The sequence below is a fragment of the Lissotriton helveticus genome, chromosome 7, assembly GCF_964261635.1.
Source record: "Lissotriton helveticus chromosome 7, aLisHel1.1, whole genome shotgun sequence".
Classification (NCBI taxonomy): Eukaryota; Metazoa; Chordata; class Amphibia; order Caudata; family Salamandridae; genus Lissotriton; species Lissotriton helveticus.
Genome location: NC_136068.1, coordinates 1,900,736,547 through 1,900,752,224, shown reverse-complemented (window position 1 = coordinate 1,900,752,224; position 15,678 = coordinate 1,900,736,547). Strand labels below are relative to the sequence as shown.

The following is a 15,678-nucleotide window of genomic DNA, read 5'->3' as shown; positions in this document are numbered from 1 at the left end:
AAACATCTGAATGTACTAAATGCTTAATTTGAGTAGGTGGTTACTGGTGCTCGGCACCAGCACCTAATCATCAACACCGGTACTTATGATGCTCTGCCACATGATGGCAATGTTTGTCTAATTAAGAGATGAGTACAACAACAGTGATTTATTTAATAAATTAACATTAAAAAAATTATGAATACTTTCTACCCAAGCCATTCTTATAGCCTTGAGGGCCTAGAATAGTCAGGGTTGACACACTTGTAGGAGTGTGATGGATTTAGATGAGTTAGTACGGTTATTGACATCACTGGCATGAGGAATGGGTGGTGCAAGCTGCAGTAAACTCCCGAAGAGGGCCCTAGCACTTATTTTACTACAAATTAAGCACCTGCAGAATCCCTTGTTTCAGTAAAGGAAGTACAATTTTGGTAGGTATGTTACAGCGAGCCATTCACTCTAGTTCAAAGAAGAAGCACCTGAACCTGTCCCTGTCCCTGTCCTGCAGCCTTGAAATTTTAACCTGCGGGCTCGACCATGTCTGAGCCCATAAAAGGAAGCTTATGTAAATCAGTGGCGGCTGCCACCGAGTAGTGCAGGGGCTAAAAAATAAAATCAAATAAAGTGACTTACCTGGCTGCCGCCTCGTCTCTGTCCTCTTCTGTTCCTGCCAGAAGCACATACAGGGTCCTCTAAGCCAATCATGACATTGCTGTCAGCATAACAGCAGCTTCGTGATTGGTCTGCGAGCCACGGTTCAGAACTCAAACAGGGAGTGGGCGCGTGTGCATGTTCTCCACCCAAGCTGTGCAATACAGCCAGGTGGAGAACCTGCATAGTGCGCATGACGGTGTGGGCAGGCTAAGATGGCCAGCCAAACTGTCATGCACAAGCAAACTTCCCCGGCTGGCTGTGACGACAGCACAGCCCTGCTCCGCCTTGTAAACCTGCTTCAGTACGGAAAAATAAATTGATAATAACATTGTGCTATTATCATTTTACTTTGACTTTTTCCACTGCTCAAAGAGCAGTGGGTCGTTGCTCCTCCGCTTTGGCGGAGGAGCCACCACTGATGTACGTTCGGTTTCCTACGCTTTCATTTCAAAGGCAGACTAATTTTACATACCAAAAACGAAATAATGACCAAAATGTGGAATTCACACATTACCATCTCATTTTCATGCTGAATAGTGAGAAGGTCCGACTCCTGCTTCCGGCAGTGCTCCTGGCTGGCCTCCCAGGACCACTGGGCTTCAGAGAAGAAGTAACATCTCCCGCGTGTCAGCAACCACCCGCTGGGACAAAGCTTGCATACAGGCGCCACTGGGGAACAGAGAGAGAGAGAGAGAGAGAGAGAGAGAGAGAGTGAGAGAGATAGAGATCAGAGGGTGTGAGAGTCATAGATGCAACAAGCTTTTGAGAGGATGCTGTATAGGCTTTACTCATAAACATGTATGCACATAGAGTGGGCGGAGCTGCAGAACAATCACTTGTGCACCACGTAAAGAGGTACATGCTTGACGCAACGCTCTCATAAATATTTAGGAAGCCACGCAAAGCCACCTTGTGTGGCCTCATAAATCACGAGTAATGAATGGGCAAATTGCTGCATCACCTTCCTGTGCACCCGGGAGGCATTCCATAGGCGTTGCCATGGGTTTTCCGTCACAACACCTATGGAATTTCATGCTGCCCCTGATTTACAAAGTGATGTAGACCTGGGCTAGTGTCAAATCCATATGCCTCCTGAGGTGAGGTGTAACAAGGCGAAATATGTTAATTTCTTCTAGTTTTTTTCCTGTTTGCATATGTGCTTTATTCTGCAGCACACATGGAAAGAGGAAAGTGCCTAATAGGATTGTTTTTGTGCAAGAAGGTACCACTTCCTGCACAAAAAGAATCCTGCTGGCAACTGAGGGTCCCTTGCACATGCTGCAAGGGTGCATATGTTGGCGCTAGGCTGCCAAAATGGCACCAGCAGACCCAGAAAGGACAGGATTGAATGTTATTGCTTAAATACGGTGCATTCCTGCGCTTTCACTTTGGCGTAGGGCAGAGCAGGTGCCGTGCTGCACAGCCCAATGCCATTTTCAGACAAGGAAGGACCAGTCACAGCTGTCCCTGCCACAGTGGGAGAAGGCTGCATCTGTCAGGCTGCTTGCCTGTCCACTCATTGTGTGGGTTGTGTTTTGCTTAAATGTCAGAACATCCTGGCTGACAGCAGAAACATGCCATCATCAGTGCTTATTTGTCTGATTTTTAAATTAGCTCTGGATGTCAGTAGGGCAGACACAGCTATGAGGGGGGCTCCAGAGATGGCCGGGCTGCTGACCACTGGGAACTGGGAGGAGGAGGCGGTGGGAGAGGGAGGGCAGTCTGAGCTGAGCAGCCAGGAGATGCCTTGTGAGGCTTCCAGTTTATGTCCTCCAATGTAAACAAGGCATGTGAACATAAATTTGGGTAAAATACTCTACTTATTTTGGTCTAAACTACTGACACCCGAAGTGGCACCGCATCTCGCATACAATCAACTGTAAGAGTAGGGTAGTGACCCAAACAAGAAAAGTGGCAAACAATACATACACGGATCATGATTTTATGGGTTAGAAGGTGTGCAAACCACTGAAAGACTCACTGGCACATTTATTAAGATATTGTAATGTAGGCAACTGAGCTCCAAAGGTATTTACTTGGGATGGACGATGGGGAACTTTTGTTTTAAACACCAGCCCATTATTTCATTTATATATATTTTTTTAAATGAGTGTCAGGGCATAAATAGCAGATGCTGCAGGCTGACGCTGCCCTCTGCCAGCTACAGCGCCATCCAGGAGGCTTTCCAGGTAGTGGCAGTGCCTGGAGGTCTGTTGGTCGGAACGCTGCATCTAAAATCACTCTGTTGATATCGTGCTTATTATCCTGCACTTTGTATTGGCGCTGGCATGATTGCAATGTTGGCTGCGCATTTGTAAAATTTTAAAGTGTACTACTAGTTTTTACTTATTCCTTATTTTGCACTTATACTAATTGCAATTACCGCTTCACATTACCTGTAATCTCGCCCTACCACCGCGGCTGGTGCCGTTAGCGTGGAGGGGAGGCGCCTTCTTGGGAGTGGATAGACCGGAATTAGCGGTCTAGTCTCCCCACAGAGGCAGTGCTTATTAGGCCATGTGCTTCCGGGAGCGCAGCGGGCGCGCCGAAGGTGCGCATAAGGTAAGCTCGTCCGCGAGCGTCCGGAGCCAGTGGCCAGTCACCATGCCCAAAAATATCTTTACTCAGGCCTACAACTTATGGCCCTAAGACCTCTTGACCATCAATGCCCCACCATAGCTGCACATGTGCTTAAACGTACTATTTCTTATGGCATTGCTAAGTGTACTCCTGTGGACCTTGAGCTACTCCCGGATACTGCCCCACAAGTTCATAAAATTGTGACTACCACTATCGAAAAAACCTTTTACTGCCTGTTTTTAAACACACGTTCAACGGTACAACACCAAATAGATCTATTCTTATTACTGACAGAACAAAAACCCGATCTATTATTACTGGCAGAAACCTGGTTAACCCAGGACTCTCTTCCCGACATCCTGGCCACACTCCCCGGCGACTATCACATTCACTCAGTCAACCGTCCGCCAGGAAAAAAAGGCGGCGGTGTCGCAGTTATTTTAAAAAAATCTTTTACACCTTTGTTGCTGCCTTCACTTATCCTACCTGGCGTTGAAAACATTGTTTTTAAAATTGATACGGACTGCGGAGCCATCCTTACTGTTCTGATTTACCGTCCCCCCTCTTCCATGCCCATGTTTCCCTCCGCCTTAGCGGAACAACTTGCCCCATTAGTAACTACCTATTCCAAAACCCTTCTAGTAGGGGATTTTAATTTTTGGTTTGACGCTATGGACTTGGATGCTCAGGCAGGGGAATTAAAAGATCTTCTTGTTGACCTTAATCTGCAGCAGCATATCCACTCCCCTACTCACCGTAAAGGCCATAGCCTCGACCAGATCTGGTCCTACAACCTTACTCTATCTAATCTGGTTGTGGAGCCTTGTATCTGGTCGGATCACCATCTAATACAGTTTGCCTTGACGGTCAGTAGTAATAAGGTCCAGAAGCCTTAGAAAATGGGGAAAATAAGAAAATGGAAAAGCATTAGCTCTCCGGAGTTTCTAGACTCGCTATTTGCAACTTTACCTCCGGTTTCAGAACATCCGGATGCCATGGAGGAATCTATCTCACAGTGGATCACAGGGGCTGCAGACATCCATGCCCCCTGGGTCAGGCCCCCTCGGTCTCGCGCTAGCAATACTCACAGATGGTTTACCCCACAACTTCAGGCGCAAAAACTAGAAGTTCGTAAGAAAGAAAGGACCTGGAGGACCAACTATTCCCAACAGGATAGGGTGACCTACTGTGCTGCTCGCAAGGCCTACCAGAAATCCATCCTGGCACAGAAAACAACTTACTTTTCTGAGCTCATCACACACTCACAAAATAAATCCAAAGACATCTTTAAGATGGTGAATGAGCTCTGCGACAGCGACAGAACGGTCCCCTCGGTGGTCCCTACCCAAGCATGGTGCGACTCTTTAAATTCTTTCTTTATCAGTAAAATTTTGGACATAAAACAATGCATAATCAACTCTCCAGCCCCACTTCCTTTGGATGATTCTTTTTTTAACCCTTCTACGCTCGAGGCTTTTCCACCGATTGATGCTAAAATGCTGTCCGAACTCTTTAACCGAGTTCAATCAGGTTCTCCTGATGATGTTTGCCCCCCACACATATATAAGGACATAGGCCTAGCCATACCTCAGAATATTCTTCCCGCACTAAATGCTTCTCTAATCAGCGGCAGGGTACCATCTCGATTTAAACAGGCTTTACTTATCCCTCTACTGAAGAAGCCGGGTGCAGACCCACAAGTCCTGGTCAATTATAGGCCTATTTCCTTGCTTCCATACTTGTCAAAATTACTGGAGGCATATACCTCTACTTATCTCTCTAAATTTATAGAGGATAGCGGCTATCTTGAACCCAACCAAGCAGGTTTCCGTCCCTGTCATTCGACGGAAACGGTCATCCTAGCCGTCCAAAATGCATTAAGATCTAATGCAGACAAGGGCATCCACCAGGCCCTGGTCTTACTTGACTTGTCGGCCGCGTTCGACACGGTTGATTTTTCCATCTTAATCAACCGTGTCGAGCAGGCCGGCCTTAGGGGCACAGCTCTTGAGTGGATAACCTCTTTCATCTCGGACGGCACTCAGTAGGTCAGACTGGGCTCTTTTACCGCCTCCAGAACTGCTTCCACATGCGGGGTCCCACAGGGGTCCTCACTCTCCCCTTTGCTTTTTAATCTTTACATGCGCCCCCTTCTGCATCTCCTAAAGCAATTTAAAGTTACAGTTTACAATTAAGCAGATGATTGGCAGCTTATCTTTCCCCTGAATGCACCCGATTCTGTCATCGAATTCCAAGCAACAATGCAACTGATACAACGCTGGATGAGCCTTAACCATCTTAAGCTCAACCCGGGGAAAACCGAGCTAGTTGTCCCCGGGACCAGTAGTATCAGTTGGGGGCCACATTTTTGGTCTATTAGTCTTGGACCTCCACCGCCCATCGCATCTTCGGTGAAAAGTCTCGGAGTCGTTCTGACCTCGGACCTATCACTGAGGGGCCAAGTCGGCGCGGTCGTCTCTTCCAGCTTCTATCAGATAAGAAAGATCAAAAAAATAGCGCAGTTCCTAACTTTCTCAGCTCTTATTCAAGTCATCATCGCCTTGGTTCTCTCTAGGCTGGACTTTTCCAACAGCATCTATCTAGGCCTTCCTCTCGGTCTCCTTAAACAACTGCAGTTAGTGCAGAATCAGGCAGCTAGGCTGCTTCTTAAACAGCCTAAGTGGCAATCCATCAGGCCAGGCCTTGAACAACTACACTGGCTGCCTGTCCCCCAAAGAATAATGTTTAAGACCAGCTGCATTATATTCAGGAGCTTACAGGAGACAGGGCCACAGTTCATCACTCAGCTGGTCACCAGATACAAGCCCATTTTGAATCTTCGCTCTTCCAATAAAGACCTCTTGATTGTTCCTTCTTACAACAGGAAACGCCAGGGTGGTAGCTGTTTTCATCACCTAGCTGCTGTTCTGTGGAACTCTCTTCCACTGACTCTCAGGCAAAGCCCAGATCTTTTGACTTTCAGGCTCTCTCTTAAGACCTGGCTATACAAGCAAGCATATCCGCAGTAGATTTGTTATGTTATGTTCCTTCCTTCAACAGCGCCATGAAGCCCACGGGCGTACGTGCGCTTTACAAAAAACCCTTAACATAACATAACAAAACAAAACATCCTGTTTTATTACCATTTCTCAGACATAGCCTCTGTATCAATGCCACTGCAACGTACTGTGCAACCATAATGAAGCAATGTGGAAATATCCATGTGTGCATTATAATGGCTGCACTATGAGTTGGACCATGATTAGCTTAAGTTGCTTGTTCTAGGCCGGTTTTCCATTGCATTCTGGTATTTGTAGTCTAAAATTTATAATAAACTAACAAACTACAGGCACCACAGTTCAATGTAAATGCATGACGACTTGGATAAACTGGATTATTCCTATTAGTTTTGGGAAGGTTTAAAAATGTGGCCAATCTAGTTGTCGACCGGCCAGCAGGTCAACCAGGCTGAATGATTCTGCAAGAGGTGTGCATGGGGGTGCTGGCCTTGACCTCCCTGGCTCCAATCAGCCAATGGCAAGTCAGAGGCTCTTTTTACATGGAGGTTTGGAGACATCTCTTGTAATTTGCCAAAGTTTTTGGAGACACCTCTTGTAATTTGGCGAGGTTTTTGGAAAGGACCTAAAGTATCTGCCGAGGTATCAGTGTCATTGATGACATTAAAAAGTGTGCATGTCACTCATATTTAGCAGTGTTTTGGATGTGGGCCATTTATTCGGGGATTCGATTGCCTCGCCCCAAATTAAATGTATAAGGTGTCTAACTTTTGTAATACTAATTACAAGCCTTACAAGTCTTACACACATTTTATAAAGTTTACATAGCCATTTCATAATCATTTTTCTTGTACTCTTTCTTTAACAATTACAAATGTCTTCTTGCTCAACGGCTTCTTCAACACCAGGTGAGCATCCAAGTGAATGCCGATGAACCAAAAATCAACCTCTGATTGGACAATTGGCAAGACAATCCAATAGCATCACTTCATGCCTGGATCACGTGACACACGTCTGAGGCCAAGCTTCCGGGACATGCTGAATCTTACCATGACTGTCATCCTAGAAGCCAGAGATACTGAATCCACTTCACTGCCATTTGCGTGGCTCTCAAGACATGGAGACCCATCACCCACCTCCATAAAAGTGAGGAACCCAGAGATAGTTTTCGTAGTAGACCTCTTCCATTCCCAAGTCAGCGCCTTTGTCTGCACAAAGGATGTAAACTTTCAGTTCTCTCTCTTTCAGAGCATCCTTTCAATCCTCCATACAGGCCACAGAGTGCAGCTGACTACCAGCACCGCCCTCATCCACGTGTGTCTAGATTACTGCAAGATCTACCCCGGCCACCCAAAACACCACTGCCAGACTTCAGAGCTATCAAAAGCATAAAGGCAGGATGTATGTGATATTCTACCAGGACCAAGGTTTTTTGCACCATCTACAAAGTATACTGGAACAAATAACAGTTATACTACTGAAACGTCCATGTCATTTTGACCAAACCAGAGCTCTTAGCTCAGTCACTGCCCTTCAGATCACCCAATCATCATTCAAGAGGAAGAAGCACCAAGGAAGATTGCTGGCTCACATAGACCTGGAGTCTGGGGTGCCCTGTGCCAGGACTGAAGATCCCAAACCACTACATAAACTTCAGGAAAGCATCAAAAACCAAACCTTTTAGACTTGCCTTTACCTGCCCTAAATCCAGAACGGTGGAGAGGGGGAGGCTAGAGACGGGGAAGAAGGTATGGACAGTAGCAGTATTTCAATCATGGTTAATCCCCCATCTGCCTTGGCACTAATATCCTGCCATACGTTTACACTCCTCCACACTTCTGTCAAGTGATCTGAAGTGACAGAAGGGAAGCACATTGCACTTTGTGCCACGTTCTAATAAATAAATAAGTTAGATTTGGCGGTCTCTGGTTGGCAGAGGTGGGTACTTCTGACCAAACAGGGACCCGCCTCATTTAGGGAGGGTAGAAGGTTACCCCCCTCAGTAGTGTTGCAGAGCACTTAGGCTGATCCGCGAAGAAGAGTGTCACGCATTTATGACCATGTACAGTAAGATCTGATCACACTACAGACGGACACCACACCAATCGTATATGAAAATAGAGTGTCCTTTATATAATATTTATCACAAGGCCAATAACGATACAAACATTCTACAATAAGTCTGGGGACAAAGGCGACCCCACGTATGTTGTCCAGAGGAACAGTTCAGTTTGCTTTTGAGCCGTGGGGGCGACTCGGATACTCGCAGTCCACCGGGGGCGTGGTGCAGTTCACTGGTATGAGGAGTACGGGAGTCCGGGTCGGTTCTGGGGAACCGCAATGAGGAGAGGCTGGCCTGCGGGGGTGGGTACGAGGCGTACCTGGCGTCCGGCTCGTAGGGCACGAGCCGCGTTGAAATTCTGCGGGGATCTTGATGTAGGATACGATGCATAGTGGTGTACGGGTTGCGCCGCAATGAAATAAGCTGGGCTCTTGATGCAGGATACGATGCGTACTTATGTAAGGGTCGAGCCATGATGAAATCAGCTGGGCACTTGATGCAGGATACGATGCGTACTTGTGTACGGGTCGAGCCGCGATGAAATCAGCTGGGCTCTTGGTGCAGGATACGATGCGTACTGGTGTACGGGTCAAGCCGCGATGAAATCAGCTGAGCTCTTGGTGCAGGATACGATGTGTACTTGTGTACGGGTCGAGCCACGACAAAGTCAGCTGGGCTCGTGATGCAGGATACGATGCGTACTTGTGTACGGGTCGAGCCGCGCTCTTGATGCAGGATACGATGCGTACTTGTGTATGGGTCGAGCCGCGATGAAATCAGCTGGGCTCTTGATGCAGGATACGATGCGTACTGAGGTATGGGTCGAGCCACGACAAAGTCAGCTGGGCTCTTGATGCAGGATACGATGCGTACTTATGTACGGGTCGAGCCGCGACAAAGTCAGCTGGGCTCTTGATGCGGGTAACGATGCGTACTTGCTTACGGGTTGAGCCGCGATGAAATCAGCTGGGCTCTTGATGCAGGATACGATGCGTACTGGTGTTCGGTTCGAGCCGAGCCAAAGTCAGCTGGGCTCTTGAGTTTCAAAAGTCAACCTTCCTCGTAGCCAAAAGGGTCCTCTAGCTATAGTGCCCAGGGTCTTTGGAGTTCTTTGATCCAGCAGGGGGTTCCCTCGTGCCCAGGCCCTGGTTGTGGGGGTTTCCTGCCAGATGGCACCTCGCTACTTTGAAAGTCGGTGGCAGGGTAGTCAGACGACCAGCGGGGAGTGGGGCCAGCCTCGTGGGAGGCAGGACGCTCGACGGAAACTACTCCACCCCTCTCACTTAGAGGCTGCCAGCTAACACCAGGCTGGGGAGACAACCTGGCATTGTGTTTTAGACATCCGACTATACGTTTTTTATGGCCCGCAGCAAGGTTCGGGGGTAAGGATTCAGTTAACTTAAAAAGGGGCTATTTCTAAGCTTGGTATTTCCACAGTCTTTCTCTACAAGTATGTCTTATGACCCTGGAGATCAGGGGTGCTACTCTGGAGTCTCTACTATCTCCCTGGGGTCTTATATGTATATACGAGGTCATAGGTCAGTTTATTATTAGGAGCCCTCGCACGGGGCTACTGTTTTGGACGTAAAACGAGTCCAGCATATAAATGGGTCATACACGTAGGAAGCCTAAGGAAGAGATGGCAGGGAGACCTACGCCAAGGATGCCAGGTCTAAGAATCATGTTGGCAAATAATGTAAAGGCTAGATGTGGCCTTCATGTTGTGAGTCCAGCTGACAACTACCCACAGACGGAGTCCCAAATGGTGCATGGTTAAGCCACTGTCCATAAATAAAAAGGTTCAAACAATCTAAACATCTGTACAGCTGTCTCTTTAAATAACTCTCCTTTATTCAGAGGATCCACCCCCTGGAGAGACGCACATTCTGAAAGCATCCCTGGGAATGCATTTTGCCCATTGCTTTCCATTGCCTCTGTGTTTTGTGACACACACTTGCTTGATTCCTATTTCATGGCTATATTTGTTTTAGGCTGTCCATCATGTATATGTCCCTCATGGTAGCATAACCTATTTACCAATACTCTGACTGGCTCCTTGCATCTTTCTAGGAGTGCGTGCGTTCTGGGAACTCTTTTTTGTGAGGCATTCCACAAGAGAACATGCGTTTTTAGTCATCCACCTTTTATGCTAGTCCAAGAAGCATTAGATGTGATGTATTTCTTTGAAAATGTTCTCTGCCTCCTGTCTTTCTGCTCGACTGATTCTATTTATCTTTGCCACTTTAATCCTCAATCTTGCATGCCCATATGGAACAATGTTCTATCTACAGACATGTGAAAAGACTAATAGATGTTGTATTTTTCTAGGATACAACAAAACACATGTAAAGAACTGTACAGATATTTCAGAATATATCAGAAATAGGAAAGCACAGATGAAGCTAATTTTTTGTAATCATGAAGTGTGGTGGAAACAAATATTTATAGGATCAAAACAAATCATACAGTAGGTGATGCCAATTTCTACATATTATCGTTTATGTGCTGTATAGTTTTAGCCGTGAAGTTGTATGTCTGTCCAAATGTAATGGTAATTTCAATTGAAAATGTTTCATTGTAATGGCAGTGCGCTAAAACACAATGCATACTCCCCTCTAGGGAACATTAAAACACTCTATGACACTTTACTTCATTCTTTGCTCCTCTATGCCCCTCCACTTTACAACACTCTAATTCACACTATGGCACTTCACTCTATGCTACTCTAATCTATGCCACTCTACTCTACTCTACGCCACTCCAGTCTACAACAATCCACTCCACTCTATGCCACTCTTTTCCACACTGCTCTACTCCACACCACACCACTCAACTCTATGACACTCCACAACACTTTACTCCAGTCTACGCAACTCTACTGTATGCCACTCTACGCCACTCTATGCCACTCCACTCGATGACACTCCACTTCACTCAACAACACTCTACTACACTTCACTTTATCCCACTCCATTCTACTTCACTCGACTCTATACTACTTTTCACCACTCCATGACACGCCATTCCATGACACTATATTCCACTCTAAGCCACTCCAAAACACTCGTCGACACTATGCACCAGTCCACACTGACACTCTATGCCACTCCACTGTACAATACTCTAGGCTATTCCGCTCTACAACACTCTATAACACACCACTCTACAAAACTATATTCCATTCCACTTAACTCCACTCTATGCTACTCCACTTCACACCACTCCATTCTACAATACTCTACTCGACGCCACTCCAATCTACTTTTTGCTGCTCCACTCAATGCCACTCCATCACACTCTGCTCCATTGTATGCCACTCCACACCATTTCACTCCACTCTACTCCACTCAATTCTATGCCATTCCACAACAAACCGCACCACTCTTCTCCACTCCACAACACTCTACCACTCCACGACACTAAACTCTAGTCCACTTTACAACACTCCCCTCTGCTCCACTCCACAACACTCCACTCTACAACACTCCACTCTATGCCACTCCACTACACAGTATGCTAATCCACTCAATGCTACTACACACTATGACTCTCCACTCCACTCTATCACACTCTACTCTGTTCCATTTCATGATACTTTACTCAACAATACTCTACACCTCTTTACACAAATCCACTCTACGACACTCTACTCCCCTTTATGCCCCTCCATTATATGACACTCCAATCCACTCCATTCCACTTCACACACCTGTCCTCTATGCTGTTAATCTTTAGCCATGCTGAACAGCAGCTATGCTGGTGTACAACATGGCTCTAACACATAGGGAAAGCCAGTAGCTCTTGCTTAGGCGATACCTATTAGCTATGCCAATGCTTGTTATCTTGCAGCTCACAGGGACTTCTTCAGCCATAAATACAATCAAAAGTAAAACTTGCGAAGCAATGAAACAATGCTGTCACCAGTCTTGAGGAGGGGACTTCGGCCTGAGCTGCGTTTGCAGCCTGGTGTGAAGGCTTTATCCGCTTAACCGCGGCGCATATTCTGCCGCGGTGCGGCAGTTTGAACGAGTGGGCGGGGCCGTGTCGGCCAACGGACATGTGCAGCACTACCGAGGTGGTGCTTGCGATGGCTGTTGGCCGCCGCGCGCCGCAAAGGGGTTAAAATCAGTTCACCGCGAACACTGAAAGGTGCATTCAAAATAACAAACTGGCAACATGATGAAACAGAACCTGCAGAGTAAGAGAGAGAGGAAGAGAGGTTAGAGATAAGTCAGAAAGACAGATGAGACTCAGCTAACAGAGACAGGCATATAGAGGGAGTCTCGTCTGAGAAAGATGTGATAAAGGGATAGTCTAAAGATTTGCTATTTCACTTCAGATCAGGTGGTAAATATTTGTATTAAACCCCCGGAATAGCACCCACTCCAAGGGGTTTAACTTGTTATTGCACAATTCTCGCAGGGTGTTACTGCACGGTGCAGGTGATTACAGGTGCAGAGGGATCCACCCCCAGTACCATGCAACTCATAATCATGGTGTAATTGTCTACAAGTCTATCTGTGCACCTTTCTAGCTGTCTATCTTTCAATCACCTGTCTGCCTTTCTATCTCCCTGTCTAACGTCTTATCTAGCTAACTATTGATGCACCTAGCTCTCCATAAATCTACCTATTATACTGTCCACCCGTTCATCCATCCATCCACCCATCCATCTATCCATCCATCCATCCATCCTGCCTGCCTGTCTACTACCTGTTATTCCATCGATTTACCTGTATGTCTAGCTATGTATACACCTATCCAGCTGTCAGGCCACCTGACTATCTGTCTGTCTATAACACTGTCTGTCCGATTGTCTACCAGTCTATCTGCTTACCTATCTCTGGGTCTGTTCTCCATCCCTCAGTGCTTTCTGTGCATCAGTGCACATGCTTTGAACCAGGTTTTTAATTAAGCCTGGTGACCAGGCTTAGCATTTGGCATCATTGTACTGGCTGGTTGGAAGGTTGCAGGTTGCCCTGCGGACAGACATCACATCCCTGTAGACTTTAAGATAGTGCAGGTAGTTTCGGCTGCAGGGAGCACCACTCCCTTACCTTGGGTTTGTGGCTCCGTACTCCCACACAGATGCTCCTTGAGTGTCTCCAGCATCAGCGAGGCGCTGTAGTTTTCCAAGGTGAAGTTGAGGCAGATCGGAGTCATTTCGGTACTGTGTATCTTACATCGTGCTGGGAAGACACAAAGCAGAGATGAGTGGCACTAAGCTACCTACGGTCTATGACAAATAAAAATTCCACCTGTGTGAGGCCTGTCAGTCATTTCTCAGGTGCTCCATGCCCCATACCTCATCAGGAACCACTGCTTACCTAATGCATACAAATGTGAAGTACATTTATTAGGAAATTGTTTTCACACCGCACCCTGCCCAGGGGGTAACTTGGGCCTACCTTAGGGATGCATGTAGTAGAAGGGAAGATTTGGGCCTGGGAAGTGTGCACACTTGCCAGGTCCACATGGCAGTTTAAAACTGCACTTGCAGACACTGCAATGGCAGGCCTGAGACAAGCTTTCAGAGCTACTCATGAGGGTGGCACAACCAGTGCTGCAGGCCCACGAGTAGCATTTAATTTACAGGCCCTGGGCACACACAGTGCACTGTACTAGGGACCTACCTGTAAATCAAGTATGCAAATCATGGATTACCAATCAGAGTCAAAATTTACACAGGGAGCACTTGCACTTTAGCACTGATCAGCAGTGATAAAATGCCCTGAGTACATAAACCAACAAAAACGAAGTCCAGCACACCATCAAAAATACAGGAGGTAGAGGCAAAAAGACAGGGGAAACCAGGCCCTGGATGCCAGGCCTAACAGTTTCAAGTCAATAATGTTTTACATTTCAGATTTTATGTTGTGCAAGTCTAGTCCAAATGCTGATAGACCTGGGATCATGAGCATCTTATACACAAGTCAAGAGATGTTTAGTGCCAGATGGACTTCTAGTCCTAGCTTTGAGAGAGGTATTGATGACTAAGGTCCAGAGGCCTTGAAAGCACCATAACCTATACTTTCCTACAGGCCATTGTACTTATTCAATATAGGCACAAATAGTTTGGTGAAGATGATTGCTCAGAAACTCTTGCCATCTGTGTTGGGTCTCATATATCCTAACCAGTCTGAGTTTATCCTTAGGTACTGCACGGCACATCACTTATGCACAACTTTTGACCATCAAACCAAACTGACACACACCCTCATGTGATAGATGTACTACTGGTTTACAAGAAGGCGTTTGACTCCCTAGAGTGGAGGCTCTTATGTGCTGGTATCCATATGGTCAGCCTCAGAGATAATTGCTTTAGCTCAATATCCCTTCTAAAGTGTGAAGAGTAATGTGTCAAATCCAGTAGAAGAGGCTAGGGGGTACCAAACAACAGTGACCTTTAGAACAATTGAACATTGCTCTGTGAACGGACTGAATTTTGGGGTCATTGCATATGGGTATCTCTTTATTGTGTCCAAGTCCCACATAAAATACAGGCCTCAATATTCTGGGACAATATTAGGTTTGGTGGGCAGACGTACCCCAGCATCAACTGGGAAAATAATTGAAACAGCTTCATAGTCACTTATAATGTCAAGAACTACTCTCTTCCAGGGGAGCAGTTGTGGTCAAGCGGTTGTTGACGTGCACCGTTCTATCTCATCTGCTTGACCACAATATATGATCCTGAACTGTTTCCCACTATCAAGGACAGATCCCAAAAAACCTCTGACTTTAGTGTTTAAAACGAAATACTGGATGTATGCACCAAAGGGGTAGATGAAATTGCTTGTTTTTGGGAGAAATTGGGTAAGCTTCCCAAGTTCGTGTCAAGAGTCTCGTTCCCCTTGAAGAGGACTGTGAGGAGCAGGGACAGCATAGCGGGAGGCGGTTGCCAAAGTGCAAAGTGCCAGCTGGTGCTCCAGGTGGGTGTTGCTGAAGCTTCGGGTTGGCGGTCCTCGCGATCGGTCAATGATCAGTGTGAAGAATCAGGCTGATGAAGCTTCATGCTGATTTGCAGTGCGAATGGTGAGGTCTCATGCTAACAAGCCTGCTCGCAGTCACGAAAAGCCCAAAAGCTTGATTTCAGCATCCTTGAGCCACACCAAGCGTACAGGATCTGAGGGGCATCGCTTGAGCGACAGGATCTCACTGCAGCTGAGTGCAGGGGCTGATGCAGGATGTTGCGGACACTTTTATGTCCCTGAGGCTCAGATCAGGAGGCCAGCAGACTAGCCCTTGGAGTCACTTTTGTGTCCTGGGTTGAACATGAAGTTGCAGGTCCAGTTCTTTTTTCCTGGGCAAGAAGGCAGCAGGCAGCATGTCAGCACAGCAGGGCAGCAGTTCCTTTAGAGCAGAAGGCCAGCAGAGTGGCAG

At 46.7% G+C, this 15,678-nt stretch overlaps 1 protein-coding gene across 2 annotated transcripts in view; it reads right to left on the bottom strand.

Annotated features, from left to right (window-relative positions):
• LOC144767841 (CD209 antigen-like protein C) overlaps positions 1–15,678 on the bottom strand; it is a 175,349-nt gene that overhangs the window by 96,429 nt on the left and 63,242 nt on the right. For both annotated transcript variants that reach the window (XM_078651204.1, XM_078651205.1), the window contains exons 3-4: positions 13,353–13,484; positions 1,151–1,305 (exon numbers count right to left, since the gene is read on the bottom strand). In XM_078651204.1, the coding sequence (XP_078507330.1) occupies positions 1,151–1,305; positions 13,353–13,484 (287 nt within the window). The remainder of the gene's footprint in view (positions 1–1,150; positions 1,306–13,352; positions 13,485–15,678) is intronic.